The following is a 19,698-nucleotide window of genomic DNA, read 5'->3' as shown; positions in this document are numbered from 1 at the left end:
GTGGCTCTGCAAAATGAGCTGTCGCTATTTTTCCGCTCCGTCTCCCTCACAGCCAGAGACAGGCAGGTGAGGGTAAGGTCTACGTGACCTTGAGACCAGGATGCCACTCCAACTCCCACAATCAGTCAGCTGGCAAAACACCTGGTCTTCCTGCCTGGCAACCCAAACATAGAACATAGGCCGGTCTATCTCCACATCCCCACCTCCATCCCTCCACCCCACCCCCCCACAAAAACACACACAGGACTGGTCTGACTGGTATTTCTGGGTCCCCACCACTAGGGGTGTGGTCTCCAACCATGCCGCAGCCCCACCTGAGAATAATCCGAAGGTACTCAATGCCCTCCACCTCCTCGCACTTGATGGACAGGAGCAGGTTCCCCAAACTGCTACCGGTGCAGTAAAAGTTTAGATGATCCTAGAAGCAGAAATAAAGTGTTAGCAGGGAAGAGGGGGCCTTCCAGGCACAGCCCCCAAAATCACCTCCTTCCCCAGGAGTGAGAAGCCCCACAGCAAGGAGGAAGACCAGGATGCGCCAGCTGTGGCTGCTATAGATGGGGAGGAAAAGGAGAAGAGGGAGGAGGAGAAGAGGGACAAAGAGGAGGGGGAGGGGGAAGAGGAGGAGAGGGAGGAGGAGGAGGAGAGTAAATGATGACCAAATCTTCAGGCTGTCTGTGCCAGGCACTCGGCTAATTGCTTAGTACCCATTATCTCCTTTAACCCAGACCACAACTTTATGGGGGCAGCTCCCATGTCGGATGGAGAAAACATGTGCAGGCAGGTTAAGTCACTCTCCAGGGTCACACAGCTAGAAGGCGGCAGATCCAGGATTCAAACCCACACACGCCTCGACCGCAGCTCAAGTGCTTCCCCACAAGACACTGAGTCCACTCCTCATCCCAGGGAGCAGCCCCTGCAGCTTCATGCAATTTGTGAGCATGAAGAAGGGGCAGGGCCTGGCACCTCCACCAAGCGGAGCCGGGAGATCTCACAGTGGGTCTCACCCCGGCTCAGGGGGCGCACCCAGCCTGCTGTATTAGGGCGGGGCCTGGATCTGCATTCTAACAAGGCGGGGTGACAGGGGGATCCTGATCCATCTCCTCCCCCAGAGACTCAGCAAAGCTGGCGGGCTGGAGACTCCGGGAGCCTGCCCTCGGGACTTCCGGAACCGGGCAAGGCTGAAGGGCGGGATGTGTGAAAAGAAACGGACCTGTCCCGGTTAAGCAGTCAGAGGCTCAGAGCACATCCCGGCACAAGCACGGGGGACCTGGCTGAGTGAGGCCATGAGAGATTCGTACTATTTACATGGACACAGAGACTTCCAAGGAGTGAGAATGTATTTTCTCCTTCCACCCCCCAAACACTACCTAGTCCATCGCCTCCTAGAACATCTGCTGGGGGCGGTCCCCACAAGGACCCATCACACTGGGCCCCCTGGGCTCCTGCACACCCCTGCCCCCTGCCCAGGATCAGAGCCAGGCAGACCTCTCCAAGGAGGACAGAGGCAGGCGGCGAGGGAGGGGTAGGGCAGAGAGGGGGCACTGGGGAGAGACGCTGGGTTCCCCAGGCCGACCCCCCCGGCAGCCGCTTTCACCAGGGCCTGGCCTCACCTTGCCCAGGAAGTGCCTGCGGTAGGCCCTGGCTTCACTCTTGCACTCGAGCTTGTAGCCAAAGGTGCTGGGGCTGAAGCTGTCCTCTTCCTCCTCCTCACAGATGCTGCTGCCCAGCGAGGTGGGCGTGCCCACGTTCTCCGGGTCCTCGATCCAGTAGCCCCCAAACTGGGGCAGGACGATCAGGGGGTACGGGCCTCCCTTCTCCACAACCTGGAGGCAAAGGGAGAGTCTTGCCCTGCAGCCTGCCCTGGTCTGCGGGGGAGTGGAGGGGCGCCAATGGTGGTATCCCCCCCACCTCTGAGCTACTCCCACAGAGGGGATCCCCATATAGGAATCCAAAGGCAGTAGCATGAACCCCTCCTCCAGGACCCACAATATCTCCAACTTCGGCCCTCCTGATTTTTTTTTTTAAAGCTGACGTCACAAACGGGAAAGGTCTCAGGCCCTCAAGTCCCAAGGCTCTCCCCACCATGGGGGAGGGGGGGGAGGCAGAGGGACCATCACCATCATCGCCATCAGCTCCCCGGGCTTTGCCCCCAAGACAGAATCCAGGGGGCTCCTACCTCGTCGATGCTGGGGTACGGGATATAGTCGTCCTGCAAGACAAACACACCATGCCTCCATCAGTCCCAGCACGGCCAGGCCCGTGAAGTTTGGTCACCATTTCCCTTCCCTCCCCCAGGCATTAGGGCTGGCAGGCTGCACCAAGGTGGGTGAACAGCCTACAGGCAGCTTGGGCTCTGGCTTCTCTCGAGTTCGTCCCCGAACTGACAGAACCTGAGTGCAAAGGGGCCAGCGGAAGATGCAGTGCAGAGGAAGGAAGACACAGGACACAAGGCGCTGGACCTCACACGCATCCCGACACGAGCTGCTCTCCCAGGAGGCTCCAACAGCGGGATGGCCCTGGTCCCCCCCCAGGCAAGGGGGCTGACCTCCAGGTGATAAGCGGCCCTCCTGGGCCTTGGGAACAGAACCTGAAGCTGAGAGCTGACTGCCTGCTGGAGCCTGGAGCGGAGCCTGACACCCCGACACACTGTGTGTGTGGTTCGCTCCCAGGAGCAGGTGTGCGGGAGCCAGGCCACACCGCAAGCCTCAGGTCTTCCCGAGGCCTCCACCCCAGCCTGCTCTGAAGGTGCCTAAAGGCCTCAGCCAAGGCCTGCCTTCCTGCTCACCATGCCCTGGTCAACAACGTGAAAATCAGAGTTAGATGGTGTGAGACAGCTGGCCCCAGCATGCTGGCCGCTGCCCCTGCCTTCCTCTCACCTGGCCCCCTCACGGGGCCCACCTGGCTGCCAGCTCACCCACCCAGCCCACCTTGTTCTTCTGGGGTCCCGGCTTCTGCTCTTCAAGCTTGATCCCCTGCAGAAACAAGGAAAAGAGGATCCATGGAAAAGCAAGAGCCACAAAATAGAGACGGCACGGAGGAAGCAGACCCTTGGGAGCACCTGCCTTAGCTGGGGGTCAGTGGTAATAACAGCAAAGGGCTGCCACATGCTGGGCCCTTGCAAGTCACACACCTTAGCACACGCAGACCTCACAGCAGCCCAGACGAGGCAGCAGGGCAGGGGGTGAAGGGCATGGACTCAGCCAGATCACCAGGGTTCAAATCACAAACACTGTCACTTACGACCTTGGGCAAGTCACAAAACCTCTCTGTGGCTCAGTGTTCCCAGCTGTAAAATGGGAACAGTAAGGGCACCTACTATGGTGGTGAAGGTAAAATGTGGATAACATGTTAAGCCCGTGGAAGAATGACCGGCATACAGTAAAGGCTATGACGTATTGCTATCCCGGGGTAGGCAGTATCATCGTCATGGTGTTGAAATATCGCCCCCGGTCTCCCAGAGGATGAGGTGAGGGGCGGAAAGGGAACCCGTGTCTGTGGGGGTCAGAGCCACACTCTGGGTCTCATGCCACACCAGCACCACCCCCTCCCTGGTGAGAGGGCCCATGGGTGGCAGGCAGGTGGCCTGCGCCTGGTCCTCATTCTGCCACTCTCCTGCTATTAGTGACGCTTCACAATGCTAAGCCTTCTGCAGCACTCCTCGTTTCCTCTGTGAAATGAGGATTCTAACACCCGCCCTCCCCCTCACAGATGTGTCCCTGCAAGGAGCGGACACCACAGGGGGCGGGGCCTGGGTTAACCGGCTCCCCTGCAGCATCAGGAAGACTCGCTGCGGGGACAGTGCCTAGACCTAGACCCTAGACCTTTAGCCCTACAGTCAAGTTCCCACTTAACTGGGTGTCGTGGGAGGAGAGCACATGGCGTTCCCACAGGCACGCGAATCAATCCACACCATCGGTGGGACAACTCGGAGAGAAGAGAGTCCGGAAGCAGCTGCTGCCTCGTCATCACGTAAGACCGGGGACTTGAACCTTCCACAGCGCACTCCCCCTATCGTCCCCTCGGAAGCCCTCAGCACCTTTTTACCAAAGAGGAAACCGAGGTCCAGGGAGGAAACTGTCACTCAATTAGTGCATGGAAGGGCCTGGCTCTGAAGCCGGGCCATCTGTCCACCAAGTGCATGGCCCAGTCACGGAGCCCTCGGGCTCAGGGTTCCTGCTCATGGGGCAGACTAGAGGCTCCTCCCACCTCTCCAGGCTGAGTCACCTGCGGCCCTGGTCAGGTGGGCGTGGGGGCCCCTCCCCCTGGGCAGGTGCTCCTCTCCCCACACAGGGAAGAAACCACCTGGGTGGCCTGCAGACCCTGTCCAGGGAGGCAAACTGGGCGGGTGGGGAAGGGCCTGACGTCAGAAGTTTGTTTTGTTTGTCCTGCATGAGTCATCCCAGCCTGGGAACAGCCCCTGGGCCGGAGAACAAACCTCCTCCTGTCCCCTCCCCTCCACCATGACAGAACCACTGCCAGCACTGGGCCCTCTCCCCTCATTATCTCTCTTCCCAGCCATAAAAAACTGGGACTCAGGAGGGTCGAATGGCTTGACCAAGGTCACTCCGCTTCGGCCTGTCAGCGTTAGAACTTGAACCCAGAAAGGAAGGGACCCAAAACTGTGCTACACAGAACCTGTGCCCATCTTCAAATTCCCAGCCTCTAGCACTGGGGTCAGGAGTCCTGGGTCACAGGGGGCCCTGGCGCCTGCCTGCAGAGCTTCAGGCCCCACACTGCGGCGTGAGGCCAGATGGCACCCACACTCAGGGACAGAACCCCCATTGAGTTTCCCACATACAGAGGAGCTGGAAACCCCCGCCTCTCAGAGGCTGGGGCCCAGGGGCACATGGTAGGGACCTAAACACTGAAGCCTGATCTGACCCCCAAAATCTCTACTGACACGGAGTCGGCAGCTGCCCCTGGTGTGGGCTGCGGTGAAGACAGAGGGAGCCACAGTCAGACTCCCGCCCTGCAGAGGCTCCCGATCGAGCCAAGTCAAGCCCGCGGCCTCCAAACAACAGAACGGCACAAGGCCGGTTACGCAGGGCCGAATCATGTGCTCCTGGGGGCGAGGGGTGGGTGGTCGTGGAGAAACCAGAGAGGAGGCAGGGTGCGCTGCAGACGCCCTGCCAGCTGCCCAGACTGCCACGACTCCGCGGGCTTGGGTGAGACCCGGCTTTCCTCCAGCGGACAGAGCGCTCCGTTGTATAGGCACTCGCTGTCAGGGCACCTACCATCTCCATGCCCACCACCTGGTTGTAAGTCCCCTACATGCGTATAAATACATATTAAGTTAGCTGGCCGTCCACACTCTGCTGGGCACAGAGGAGGATCTTAATAACTTGCTTGTGATAATGACACAACCACTACAAATATTTTTCTCTAAAACCAACCCTCCCCTTCCCCATCCTTAGGGAGACCTGCTTTCCGGGGAGGGCCTGGCCCGCTCACAGCAGCAGCCCTCTCAGAAGCTCCGCCTGCATCTCAGGACGGCAGTGGGCACCCTGGGTGCCTTTCCTCCCATTCCAGACCATTCCTATAGATCCTTCCTTCCTCGCGCCTGGAGCATCTACTTCAGGTAAGAAGCATGACATAATGACCATGCCTTCTGGCTCTGGAGCTACTTGCTAGCCATGAGCCCTTGAGTGTTTTATTTAATATCTCTGTGCCTCAGTTTTCTCACCTGTGAAATGGGAATGATGATGATGATGATAATAACATACCTGCCTCCTGGGGGCCTTGTCATGAAGAAATGAGATAACACCTGTCAACCTCTCACCCCAGACCAGTGCTTAAAATATACGTATCAGTATGTTCTTGCCCCTCTTTCCACCTGGATCAATTATACCTTCCGGACCTCTCCCCGTATTCCTTAAGGCAGCGGGTCTTACCTGAGAGCCTGACCCCTGGGTGATGAGCAATTACAAGGGCCCCACACTACACACTGATTCTATGCACTGCCCACCAAGTATTTACAAAAATTGTCTCATTTCATCCCAGAAACGATGCAAGTGGACACTTTCATTCTCCTATCTCTATAGAGGCTGTGATAGTGATTTGTTGTAAGAAATACATATTTTGGTCGTTACCCTGCTCCTAGCACAGAACTCCTAAAACCCTTGGAATTTCCCAAGTGATAAGAGCAACGAGAGAAGTTTTGTTCTAGGATTTGGTTTTTCGTCCTTGGTTCCTGCAACAGCTCCACAGCCATAACGACGAAAGGAGTGTTCCCCAGGAGTTTGTGTCAGTGAGTTTATGTTAATGAGGTGTCTTCTGGGACTTTCCGAAGGATGGGAGCTGACTGACAAGGGAACCCACCACCACTCCCACTCTTGGGGGAGGGGAGAGAAGCTGGAGGTTGAGACCATCCCCCACAGCCAGTGATTGTGTCCATCATGCCTAACGTAGCCTCCATAAAACCCAAAAGGGTGGGGTTTGGGAGCGTCTGGGGTTGGTGGGCCCGTGGAGGTTTGGGGAGAGTGGGGCATTCAGAGAGCACGGCCGCTCCAGGCCCTTCCCACAGGCCTTGCCCTATGCCTCTCTTCCAGCTGCGGTTCCTGAGTTGTGTCCTTATCATAAACTGGCAATCTGATAAGTAAACCGTTTCCCTGGGTTCTGTGAGGCACTCTAGCAAATTAATTGAACTGGAAAAGGGGGTCATGGGCACCTCCTATTTATAGCCGGAGGGTCAGAAGCCCAAGTGGCAACCTGGACTTGCGACTGGCATTTGAGTGGAGGCAGCCCCTGGGGCAGTGCCCGTGCCCTGTGGGAGCTGACCCCACCTCCAGGGAGACAGCGTCAGAACGGCGTGGAGCCCAGCTGGCTGCACAGATCGTCTGGTGGGGGGAACACACCACACGCTTGGTGTCAGAGTGAGGGGGGAACACGTCTGTTAGTAAACAAAAAACAGGAGCGAGAGGTTAGAAAGGGGAGGAGTTTGGCAAGCCAGCGTTAGATGCAGAGTTTGAACTCAGGTCTGTCTCTCGGCCTCCGCTCTGCCTCCCAGCACAGGATGAGGCCCCCACGAAGGGGCTGTCTTTTTGAGGCTTTCTTTCCAGCCCATCCCAGGAACATCTCTCAGACGCTCCCCACACCCGTGGGGCTGATGGCAGCCCGTCCATCCGCTCTGCTGGGGTTTCTGTTTTTTATCTTCTCCCTGGTCTTCAGGCAGGAGCCGTCCCAGAAGCCACTGTGCCACTCGGTGTGGAAATGGCCTCGGGTTGTCCAGGCCATGGGGACGGTGAGTTCTCTCTTCTCTGCCCCTCCCTCCAAGGTGCCCACGTTCTGCCCGTGGGTTCTGCCTGGTGTTGTGTCCCCCGAGGTCGTTGCAGCACGCCCCCCCCCTACCCAGGGTTCAGGGGATGGATGCTCACCTGCATTTTCTCCAGCATCTCGAAGAACTCCGCCGACTGAAAGACACAAAGAGGGGAGAGAAAGGTGGGGTGTCCGCCGGGAGGTCTGCTGAGAAAACCGCCTCACCGTCTAAAAGCTTCCCTAGCCCAGGGCTTTCCCGGAGACAAAACGTATTTGGATCAAGACAGAAGATAATTTGATTTTTGCCTTCGCAGAGCTGCAGGGCCAGAACACCCCATGCAACAAGAGAAAAAATTAAACACGGGGGCTGGCAAGTGCCACAGGGAGAGCAGCCACTCCGTCTGTCAACAGAGAGGAGCGTGGGGTCCTCTGGGAAAATCTGAGTTCCCCAGAGTATCATGGGAGTGGCCTCCAGCAGAATTCATGTTTGGGGTGTTTTCAACCCAACAGTGGGGGCAAGGTGTCCACCATGAGCAGTTTTCCAACTGCTTTGCCAATTCAGCCCTTCCATCTCCTCATACAAAATCTCACTTAGAACTCTAATACAGAAGAGAAATAAAGGTGCTCAATGGTTAGAGCACTGGCCTGCACACCAGAGGGTCTCAGGTTCAACTCCGGTCAAAGGCACATCACACCTGGGTTGCAGGTTCGATTCCCGCACCGCGCGAGGGTATGTGCAGGAAGCAACCAATTGATGTGTCTCTCTCACATGAACTCACATGAATGTTTTTCTCTCCCACCTCCCCCCTGCTTCCCGCCCCTTCCACTTTCTCTATAAAAATCAATAGAAAAAATATCTTCACTTCTTGGGTGAGGATTTTTTTTTAAAGGTAATAGAAGCAGAGCCACTCTGGCCAGGGCAGCGGTGAGGCCTGGGCCCTGGCTATGCCGTCTCTGCCAGTGGCTGCCCGGTGCCTGGAGCCACTGAACAGCGACCTCCGGGGGCCTGGGTGGGCTGTTTTAAAAATCTCAAACTACGTGAGTCCAAATCATTATCCTACTTGGGTACGACCTTTATAAACTCCAGGTGAGACAAAAAGGAGAAGGAGGGAGTGGGATGAAGGTGTGAGGGGCTGAAAGCTCTATCCTAACAAAATAAACATGGGTTTCCCCACTTCCCATTCTGTGGAAACAGCCCCACTTTCTTGTCTGAACACCACTGCCCACATCTGCGCACCCAGAGAGATAGGGAAGAACAGAAAGCAGAGATGAGGAGGACCAAGTGTGCCCTTGTCACTTCTCTATGCAGAGCTAGAGCATCCAAACGCTCTCCCTCCCTCTGCAGGCACCAACGGCCAGAGCCACCTGGAGCCCGGCTGCCCTGAGTCCTCAGGAGAGAACCGCCATGGGAGGGACCCTTGTGAAGTCACCCGGGGAGACCCAGCCCTGCGGCAGGCTCCAGCTGGCCTCTCCCAGGCCGAAGCTGACCTGACCAGGCAGAGTGTCTCTGACCCGCCAGCAGTTCAGGTTGCAGGGTTTGAAAACCCCACCTGTGCATATACATTGTTTTTAAAAAGAACAACAAGTTAGACCTCACCAAAATTAAGAGTGTGTGTGCTTCAATGGACAATCTACAGAACAGGAGAAAGTATTTGCAAGTCATATGTCTGATAAGAGATTTGTATCTAGACTATATTTCTCCAAGGAAGTGACACAAATAGACAACAAGAACATGCAGAGATGCTCAACATCATCAATCATTGGGAAATACGAAACAAAACCACAATGAGAGACCACTTCACACCCACTGGAATGGCTGTAACCAAAAAGACAATGACCTGACCAGGCAGAGTGTCTCTGACCCGCCAGCAGTTCAGGTTGCAGGGTTTGAAAACCCCACCTGTGCATATACATTGTTTTTAAAAAGAACAACAAGTTAGACCTCACCAAAATTAAGAGTGTGTGTGCTTCAATGGACAATCCACAGAACAGGAGAAAGTACTTGCAAATCATATGTCTGATAAGAGATTTGTATCTAGAATATATTTCTCCAAGGAAGTGATACAAATAGACAACAAGAACATGCAGAGATGCTCAACATCATCAATCATTGGGAAATACGAAACAAAACCACAATGAGAGACCACTTCACACCCATTGGAATGGCTGTCACCAAAAAGACAATAACAAGTATCGGCAAGAATGAAGGGAAATTAGAGCCCTCGTATACTGTTGGTGGGAATATAAAATGGTACAGCCTCATTGTTTTTAAAAAGAACAACAAGTTAGACCTCACCAAAATTAAGAGTGTGTGTGCTTCAATGGACAATCCACAGAACAGGAGAAAGTACTTGCAAATCATATGTCTGATAAGAGATTTGTATCTAGAATATATTTCTCCAAGGAAGTGATATATTTCTCCAAGGAAGTGACACAAATAGACAACAAGAACATGCAGAGATGCTCAACATCATCAATCATTGGGAAATACGAAACAAAACCACAATGAGAGACCACTTCACACCCATTGGAATGGCTGTCACCAAAAAGACAATAACAAGTATCGGCAAGAATGAAGGGAAACTAGAGCCCTCGTATACTGTTGGTGGGAATATAAAATGGTACAGCCTCTGTGGAAAACAGTTTGGCAGTTCCTCAAAAAGTTAAGCAAGATTCACCATTTGACCTAGCAACTCCACTCCTGGGCGTATACCCCCAAGAAAAATAAAAATGTATGTCTACACGAAACTTGTACACCAATGTTCCCAGCAGCAATATTCATACTATCCAACAAGTGGAAACAACCCAAACGTCCACCAACTCATGATTATACAATTACAGCAGATCCATACGTGGAATCGTATTTAGCCATAAAAAGGAATAAAGTACTGGTTTTGTAAGGGAAACAAAAAAACGTGCAAAGGACATGAACAATTTGCTCAAGGAGAAAGATAAAATGACCAATAAACACAAGGAACATGCCCAACCTTCCTGGTTATGAAAGAAATTAAGATAACATCTTTCATCTATCAGATTGGCCAACATTAAAGAGAAAACCCAGTGCTGGCCAGGATGTGGAGCTAAGGACACAGGGGCAATAGGTACATGTGCACCTGGCACAACCTTTCTGAAGGGCGATCGGGCACTGTGTGCCCAAGGCCTTTAGAATGTTCGCATATTTTGGTCCAATAAACCCCCTATAGGAATGTACTCGACAGCAATATCTGAGCACCTACACAAGGATGTGTGTACAAGAATATCTGTCACAGCATTGTTTACAGGCAAAAAAGCACAAACAGCCAAAATATCCGCCAGTGAGGGAAAGAATAACCACTGCATGGGTTTAAGCTCATACAACCAAATACTATTAGAGGAGATCGGCACTGACTCTGTTAGCACAGATATTTATAACACGTGGTTAAGTGAAAAAAATAGCCTAGAGCAGTGATAGCGAACCTATGACACGCGTGTCAAAGGTGACACGCGAACTCATTGTTTTGGTTGATATTTCTTTGTTAAATGGCATTTAAATATATACAATAAATATCAAAAATATAAGTCTTTGTTTTACTATGGTTGCAAATATCAAAAAATTTCTATCTGTGACACGGCACCAGAGTTAAGTTAGGGTTTTTCAAAATGCTGACACGCCGAGCTCAAAAGGTTCGCCATCACTGGTCTAGAGCATGATCCCATTTTTTAAAATTAAGTGTAAAAAAGACCTATTTGGATGGATGGATAGATAGAGATAGATAGATTCATGGATATATAGATACGTGGATAATAGATATAGATATATTTGCATGTAAATATACACGAGTCATCCAGAGAAATAGATCTTGAAGGATACATGCCGAAATGAATTACAGGTTAAGGATGAATTTTTCCTTTTTGCTGCCCCCACCTCCTGCTATAGGCCCTTCCGCCACTTTCATGACAGGGTGTGTTCAGGGACACAAGGGCAGCCTTTGGTGCCCAAAGGAAGTCCCTGGATTCAGGCCAACTCGTGTCCAGGTCTAACCTTGGCTTGGTGTGTTATAGACTACGGGGCTCTCCTGAATCACCCCCAAATTCCACTCACTCTGTCTTCCGTGCCAACTGGCAGTCAAACAATACTTTAGGTGGATTCTTAGACAATGCCCTTGTATGGGTTCATCAGTTAACCTCACCTGAGAAGCCCCTGCAAAGCATGCACTGGACGCTGGAAATACTAGGCAAGGGCCCCGTTTCCAGGGTACTTGATCTTACTTACGAGACAAAGTACCCAGGGTTATTTTACAGATGGCCAGTGGCTCAGGGGCATAAAGCACTTCAGGCTGAGAGGTCAAGTGTATTAGTTCTCTATTGCTGTGTAACAAATTACTCCAAAACTTAGTGACTCAAAACAATTTCTGTGGGTCAGGACTTCTGAAGTGGCTTAGTTGTGTAGTTCCAGCCCAGGGTTTCTCAGGTGGTTCCAATATGGATGTCAGCTAATCCCTTCACCTTCTATCATGCAGTCCCCTCCCTGACCGACCCCTTCCCGCTGCCCCCCACCCCCCAACACCTGTCAGTCTGCTCCATGTATCCATGCCTCTGGTTCTATTTTATTCATCAGTTTATTTTGTTCATCAGATTCCACATATAAGTAAGATTACATGGTATGATCTCACGTAGCATTAACAATGTTCATGGACATATTTTATTTTTTCAATATATTTTTACTGATTTCAGAGAGAAAGGGAGAGGGCAAGAGAGACAGAAACATCAATGATGAGAGAGTATCATTGACCAGCTGCCTCCTGCATGCCCCACACTAGGGATTGAGCCCACAACCCGCGCATGTGCCCTGACCCAGAAACGAACTGTGACCTCCTGGTTCATAGGTCAATGCTTAACCACTTAGCCACACCGGCCTGGCTTCATGGACATATTTTAAAACCACCGGCTGAAGATCAGACGGGAATGCCTGAGAGAATGCCAGAAATTCAGGCTTACCCTGGAAGGCAGTGGAGAGCTACTGAGGTCTGGATACAGTAGATACAGGATGCAGTAGAGTCCAGTGGTCAAGGCCAGGTCTGGGAGTGGCCACCTGCTACTGCCCAGCTGTGGGGCATGAGGCAAGTCACTCAATCTCACTCCCCTCACCTGGAAACAGGAGGTGTCAACCCTGCCTTTCAGGGCTCACGTGAGGATGAAGTGAGAGCGAGGACAAGACGTGCCGGGCCAAGACCTGGTGCAGAGCAAACGCTCAGGAAATAGCAGACGGAACTATTGGAGAGCTCGCTCTGCAGACGAGCCCTGTCCTGTCGGGGGACCGGCGAGGAGTTTTAGGTTCATTTTTCCTGATTTGGGACGCTTGGCTTTTCTTGACATCAGTGGTTTTCCCAGAAACGGGTGTTTAAATTAGTATTAAAATGGGTCTGTGTTTCCCGAATGAAGACGCTCCAGGGGCTGGCACAGCTGGTGAGAGAGAAGCGCCGTGATTCAGCCTCAGCCCTGAGTGACGCCCGGGATGGACCATTTGTGCCAGGACAGTGCCAGGGAGCAGAAAGCGGCCAGTGGCAACCTGACCGCAGCCAGGCTGGCTCTGCTTCTCGGTGGCTGGTTTAACTTTCCAGCCGTGGCACAGAGCAAGTCTCCTTTTCCACCCAGACGCAGGGTGACTCAGGTCAGCCTGGCACATGGCTCTGGCCACTGGGACCCACCCTGGTCCACACGCCCTGAAACTGCTGCACACAGCCAAGGGCACACAGCAGGCACTCAATAAATGCTCACTGACTGACTCACTTGTGTGGTTCCACAAGCCCTTTAGGACAGAGTCGAGTCCTGCCCAGGGCATCCTTTAGAAGGGAATTCCCCCTCCATCAGGAAGCCAGGCACTGGGTTGTCTCAGAGAAATGTAATCCGGCCTCCTCATCAATAGCAGCATCCACTCAGTTGTCTAATGTATTATTAGCAACAGCTGTTGCACTCCACTCAGAACCCCAGCCAGCATTCCCCCATGGGCTCCCCTGTAACAGCCAGTAGTCAAGTAGGCTGTGAAATAATCGCACAGAGCTAGCGCCCAGCCAAGGAAATTGCAGGCTGGTCCCCGGGGTTCAGTTTGGATTCAACCCCTGTCATCCTCACCTCCCAATATAGAAACTGCCCGATCTCCCCTTGGAAGGGCAAAGAGAGTTCTTGGGGAGAGGGAGGGAGGATGCTGGAGGAGGTCTGAGGTAGCAGGAGCAGAAGAGAGCAAGCATCGCCAGGCCAGTCTTGAGAAATCTTCCCGATGCCCCTACTTGCTCTCTGGCACTGTCCCTGCCCAGCTGATGAAGGAGCAGAAGCAATGGCAAGTTCCAGTACAGCAGAGCCACTGCCACCCCCTTACCACCCCGTGCCCTTCCCATGGCAGGAACGGCCCAGCCTGCCTCCCTCTGGTCCACAGCAGCTCCACCTACGAACACGGCCTTCCCTGCAGACGGCGGCCTCCTGTTCTTTCCTCCTTGTTGCATCCCAGCTCAGGAGGCCTCCACCAACAGCCCCCCACTCCCCCTTCCTCCTCCCTGACCCTAATTGGAGAAGTGGCACCTACTGCCACCCACCACCGCTCACAGCACAGGACAATGTTGTCTGAGCGCTGGCACCTCGGAGCAGGGCTTACAGGGGGCCACGGGGCTGTGGTGGGGTAAGGTGAGCCGGTCTGCAGAGCCGGGCATAGCATCCCACACAGACCAGGCTCCTGCACAGTAGCCACTGCCTCCTATCCCTGCCCACATGAATCCAGGACACACACGAGGGGCAACGGCATGTCAACAGCAACGAGAAACACTAAAGCAGACGAGGACGGAGAACGGACAAGATGTCTTCACCCCACACAGGTCTCAGGAGAATGGGATGGAGATGTGGGCTGCGCAGCGCTGGGGGTGGGGGAGGAAAAGGGGGGTCAGAGCAAATTTCTCATCCCCACGGGGAAGGAAGACATCACACGGAAAGGATTTCTGAAGAGTTCTGGAAAGAGATTTTTGGAAAGCTGGGGGAGCTAGGAACTCACGACACATACCCCATTGGGAGCTGCCGGGGTCCAACCCCAGCAGGTCCAGGGGTCCCCAAAGGTGTAGACGGAGTCAGCGAAGAAGGAATGACATGGAGACAGTGTTCAGTTGATCAGCAGCCTAGCCAGGATCTCCAGCCAAGTTCTGGTCTGGATCTCCAGAGAAGTTCTGCCTTTATTGTCTTGTTACAATCCATATTTATACCAGTTGATGGAAAAATCCCCACCTGGGGAAACAACCTTTCTCGGAGAGGTGACCTTGGTTAAAATACACAGCGCTAAGGGGAGCAAACATATTAAGAACAGTATGCTATATACGCCAGGTCCCTTGAAACATATGCTGTGCAGATGTTTCTTTCTTGCAGCGACTGTGTCAAGCAGCAAGGATGGACCGGCTTCCGGCAAATAGCCACATCCGATATGTCTTATAGCTGCCTAACCATGGCGCACACCGCATGCCTGGGCTCTGCTGCTGGCTCAGCGTCCCCATCCTCAGGGTGGGCAGGGTGAGGGCCAGCTGGTCTCCGGTCTGGCTGCCAAGGCCTTTGGAAAACATCGGGGCTATTCCCCACAAGAAGGCAAAGAACGCAAGATCCTCCAGGGCAGGGCTCTTTATTTTGTCCACTGCTGTATCCCTAGGCCTAGAACCACCTGGGCCATAGTAGATGCTCAAGAAACGCTTGCTTAATGAATGACCGAATACTCTGCCCAGCAAGATGAGGATGAAGCCACAGTGGAGGCTGAGTCCCAGGCCTGGATAGGCCCGTGTCCCTGCCAGTTAAGTACCGTCTGTTCTCTGGCAACAGACTGTTCCCCTCACCCTGGACAGCCAACCCTACCATCAACAGGTGCTCCAACAATGAGCTGCATTCAGACACAGGAGGAAGAATGGAAGGATGACTGGGTTTTTGTAAGACATCTTAAAAACTCAACAGACTGATGTTTAAATCTATAAGGCAGGATTTTAAAATGCAAATGACTACAGATACCAGGCAAATAACATATACGAGGGAAGGGATAACACGTAAAGACTGACTTTGTCATCAAACACCTCCTAACAGTGGGTGGTGTTGGAGAAACTGGATATCCTTGTGCAGAGGGAAGAGTTGGACCCCTACACCTCCCATCATATACAAAAAGTACCTTAAAGTGAAGCAGCAACCTAACCCTAAGAGCTAAAACTGTAAAACTCTTAGAAGACAATTTAGGAGTAAATCTTCACAGCCTTAGATTTGGCAATGGATTCCTAGATATGACACCATAAGAAACAAACAACAAAAACACAGCTAAACTGGACTTCATCAAAGAAATGGACGTTGTCAAGAAAGTAAAAAGACAACCACCAGAATAGGAGAAATTATTTCCAAACCATCTTACCTAATAATAGACAGACATGTAAATTGACTGTACCTTCGCTATGCTAACCAGCCAATCAGGAGAGTATGCAAATTAACCTAACAAAGATGACAGTTAATTTGCATACATAGGATCCAAGCAGTGGAGCAAAGCCTGGCGGCTCAGGGGCCAGTGGAGCAGCGAAAGCCTCACCGCACTGGGGCTGGCTTTGGCCGGAACCCGGCCAGAGCGAAGACCTGGGTGCCAAGTGCCGGGGGCCGGGGGCCGGAGTAAAATCGGTGCCAGCAGCCAGGGGAAAGGAAGTCCTATTGCACGAATCTCTTCTTGCAACAGGCCTCTAGTACATCTGATAAGAGTCTAGAATCTAGAATATATAAAGAACTCTTGCCCTAACCAGTTTGGCTCAGTGGATAAAGCATCGGCCTGCGGACTGAAGGGTCCCAGGTTCGATTCTGGTCAAGGGCATGTACCTTGGTTTGTGGGCACATCCCCAATGGGGAGTGTGCAGGAGGCAGCTGATCGATGTTTCTCTCTCATCGATGTTTCTAACTCTCTATCCCTCTCCCTTCCTCCCTGTAAAAAGTCAATAAAATATATATATATATATTTAAAAAGAACTCTTATAGCAAAAACACAAACAACCCAATTAAAATGGGCAAAAGATTTGATAGACATTTCTCCAACATTTCTCCAAACAGATAATAAGCACATGAAGATGTCCAACATCATTAGTTGCTGGGAAATGCAAAATAAAACCATGTGAGAGACCACATCATGCCCTCTGGAAGGGCTATAATTAGAAAACTGAAAATAGCCCGGGCTACTCAAACAAATACATGTGCACAAATGTTGTTCACTTGTACACTGAAAAGCGGCACTATTCACACTGGCCAAAACATGGAAACATACTGAATGTCCATCAACGGATGGAGAGAAAAACAAGCTGTGGTATATCCACACAATGGAGTATCATACAGCCATAAAAAAGAAATGTAGTGCCCTAGCCGGTTTGACTCAGTGAATAGAGCATTGGCCCGAGGACTGAAGGGTCCCAGGTTCAATTGCAGTCAAGGGCACCTACCTCGGTTGCAGCCTCGATCCCCAGCCCTGGTCAAGGCCTGTTCTCATGGGCCATTCAGGAAACAACCAATCGATGTGTCTCTTTCACATTGATGTTTCTCTCTGTGTGTCTCTCCCCCTCCTTTCCATAACAAAGATGACAGTTAATTTGCATACATAGGATCCAAGCAGTGGAGCAAAGCCTGGCGGCTCAGGGGCCAGTGGAGCAGCGAAAGCCTCACCGCACTGGGGCTGGCTTTGGCCGGAACCCGGCCAGAGCGAAGACCTGGGTGCCAAGTGCCGGGGGCCGGGGGCCGGAGTAAAATCGGTGCCAGCAGCCAGGGGAAAGGAAGTCCTATTGCACGAATCTCTTCTTGCAACAGGCCTCTAGTACATCTGATAAGAGTCTAGAATCTAGAATATATAAAGAACTCTTGCCCTAACCAGTTTGGCTCAGTGGATAAAGCATCGGCCTGCGGACTGAAGGGTCCCAGGTTCAATTGCAGTCAAGGGCACCTACCTCGGTTGCAGCCTCGATCCCCAGCCCTGGTCAAGGCCTGTTCTCATGGGCCATTCAGGAAACAACCAATCGATGTGTCTCTTTCACATTGATGTTTCTCTCTGTGTGTCTCTCCCCCTCCTTTCCACTCTCTCTTAAAATCGGTGGGAAAATATCCTCAGGTGAAAATTAAAAAAAAAAAAAGGAATGAAGTACTGATACATGCTAGAATGTGAATGAACCTCAAAAACATGCTTACCTATAGGGTGGGGCAAAGGTAGGTTTACAATTGTGAATATGCAAAGCACGGAGTTTATTCTTGTATTATTATTTAGTAATTATTGTATTATTTCCCATATGGATGACGGTAAACCTGCTTTTGCACCACCCTGTATGGTATGATCCCACTTCTACGGAATATCCTGGATAGGTGAGTCCACAGGTACAGAAAGCAGCTTCCTGGCTGTAGCGGCCGGAAGGAGGGGAGAAAAAGGAGTAACTGCTTAAGGGAGTTTTATGGGAGGGTAATAAAAACATTTTCAACTAGAGAAAGAAGGTGGTTGCACAACTTTGTGAATGTACTGGATGCCACTGAACTGTTCACTTTAAAGTGATTGGTTTTATGTTCCGAAAATTTCAGCTCAACAACAAGGATGACCTAAGAGTGGGGCATGAAACAATGGTGAACTGAAGAGCACACGCCCCCTTCTTAAAGGAGCAACTGCTGCTTATCTGCAGCCGGGCTGCAAGCAGAAATGGAAGCTCGATGGAACCAGAGTTTTCAACTTTTCAAGACAAATTTGAATGTGAACGCTCCCAATTCTGACACATTGATAACCAATCCAAATGCTTAAAGGTCTCTATGTGGACCAAACAAAATACACCCATGAGCCAACACAGCCCACAAGACACACGCTCCAAGCTCAGCTGTTCAACAGGGAGCCACTGAATGTTTCTGAGCTAGAAAATGGGATGATAGAAGCCAAGTTCGAGGAAGCCCCCAGGTATCCGCTGTTGGGCACCCGTGATGTGCCAGGCACCGAGTCAAGCACCTCACAAATGCCACCCCCTCAGCCTCACAGGGGCCCAGAGAGGGGGGTTAGAGAGTGGCAGGGCCAGCGTGGTTAAGCAACTGACCCACAGCGAACGTGGAAAAGGCAGAAGCCAGGTTCAAGTCCAGGCCTACCTGGTTTGCCAACTCCACATCTCATATGCATGTCTGACAGGCACCTCAGATTCAACGAAGCCCAACAGAAGGCTCCCTAACTTTTCCCCTCAGACGCCTTCCTCCACCCCAGCCCATCTCCCATCCTCCACCCACCCTGACACTCAGGACAAAACCCTAAGGGTCATCATTGATTTCTCCATCCTCATTCCCCACTTCCAACCCACCTGCAAGTTTACTGTCAAAATATATCCCAAGACTGCCCTGGCCAGTTGGCTCAGTTGGTTGGAGCACCATCCCATATACCAAAAGATTTCAGGTTCAATTCCCAGTCAGGGCACATGCCTAGATTGTGGGTTCAATCTCCAATTGGGGAGCATGCAGGAGACAACTAATGGATGTTTCTCACATCAATGTTTCTCTCTCCCTTCCTCTCTCTCTCTCTAAAAATCAATAAAACATATCCTCAGGTGAGGATTAAGATATCTATATCTATATCTATATCTATATCTATATCTATATCTATATGTCAAGTCTGAGCACTTCTAAGCAGCTCCCCTGCCCCACCATCTCTCACTGTCCCTCACGGGGACCATGTGGCAGCCCCATCACTGGGCTCCTGGCCTCCACACTAACACCGCCCTAAACCAACTACCCATACAATAGCCACATGGTCTTTCTGAAAGACAAATCAGGTGACATCAGTCCCCAAGTTGAGACCCACAGTGTACCACTCCACACCCCTACCAGGGTCAGGCCATTTCCTTTTGGTGAGAGGGACACCAGGCTCTCCCTGTCCTGGAGCCAGTGGTGACACAGCCTGAGATTGGGGAACTCCTTGGCCCAACCCCGAACAAGTACCCTGTCACCCCCCACATTCACCCCTAACCTGTCATGCTCAGCTCCCCTAGAGAAAGCAGGACGACACAGCAAAGGGAGGAAGAAGGGAAGGGACAGGCCACCCCCAACTGCAGCAGGCAGGTCTGGGAATGAGGAAGATCCTACCGTCCTGACCTGGCCCAGTCAGCCCGGGGCCCCCGGGGCCACCGGGAGGGGCACAAAGGGCCTGGAGGAGCTGAAACAAGGGACCCACAGAGCCTCCTGGCACAATCTTGCTCAGCAAAGTACGGTGACTCTCCAGGCCAGCCAGGAACATCACATATACCACCCCCGAGTGTCACAGTAACCACACAGCCCCAAGGCTCTGAGACGGGACACAGAGTCCCCTGCCAGGGCCACCACACATCCCCACAGGGCTGGCCGGACCAGCTCTGAGTGTTTGCAGCCAGGCGGAAGCACGGCTGCAGAGTCCCTCCCTCTCTCGCCCCCCGCCCCCCCGCCCCCGCC

The 19,698-nt window shown here is 52.3% G+C and overlaps 1 protein-coding gene across 9 annotated transcripts in view; it reads right to left on the bottom strand.

The window, feature by feature from the left end:
• Window positions 1–19,698, bottom strand: part of RAP1GAP2 (RAP1 GTPase activating protein 2) — a 193,320-nt gene that overhangs the window by 49,158 nt on the left and 124,464 nt on the right. For 8 of the 9 annotated variants that reach the window (XR_435893.2, XM_015566795.1, XM_006768111.2 and 5 more), the window contains 5 exons: window positions 7,374–7,409; window positions 2,928–2,972; window positions 2,177–2,209; window positions 1,611–1,823; window positions 315–418 (listed from right to left, as the gene is read on the bottom strand). Coding sequence is in view for 8 of the 9 variants with exons in the window: in XM_015566795.1 (XP_015422281.1) it covers window positions 315–418; window positions 1,611–1,823; window positions 2,177–2,209; window positions 2,928–2,972; window positions 7,374–7,409 (431 nt within the window). In the remaining variant the exon portion in view is untranslated. The remainder of the gene's footprint in view (window positions 1–314; window positions 419–1,610; window positions 1,824–2,176; window positions 2,210–2,927; window positions 2,973–7,373; window positions 7,410–19,698) is intronic. The other variant, XM_006768108.2, reaches the window with a different exon arrangement.

The sequence above is a fragment of the Myotis davidii genome, unplaced genomic scaffold, assembly GCF_000327345.1.
Source record: "Myotis davidii unplaced genomic scaffold, ASM32734v1 scaffold363, whole genome shotgun sequence".
NCBI classification, from domain to species: Eukaryota; Metazoa; Chordata; class Mammalia; order Chiroptera; family Vespertilionidae; genus Myotis; species Myotis davidii.
Note: the sequence above shows the minus strand (reverse complement) of the source record. Positions and strands in the feature narration are given on the sequence as shown.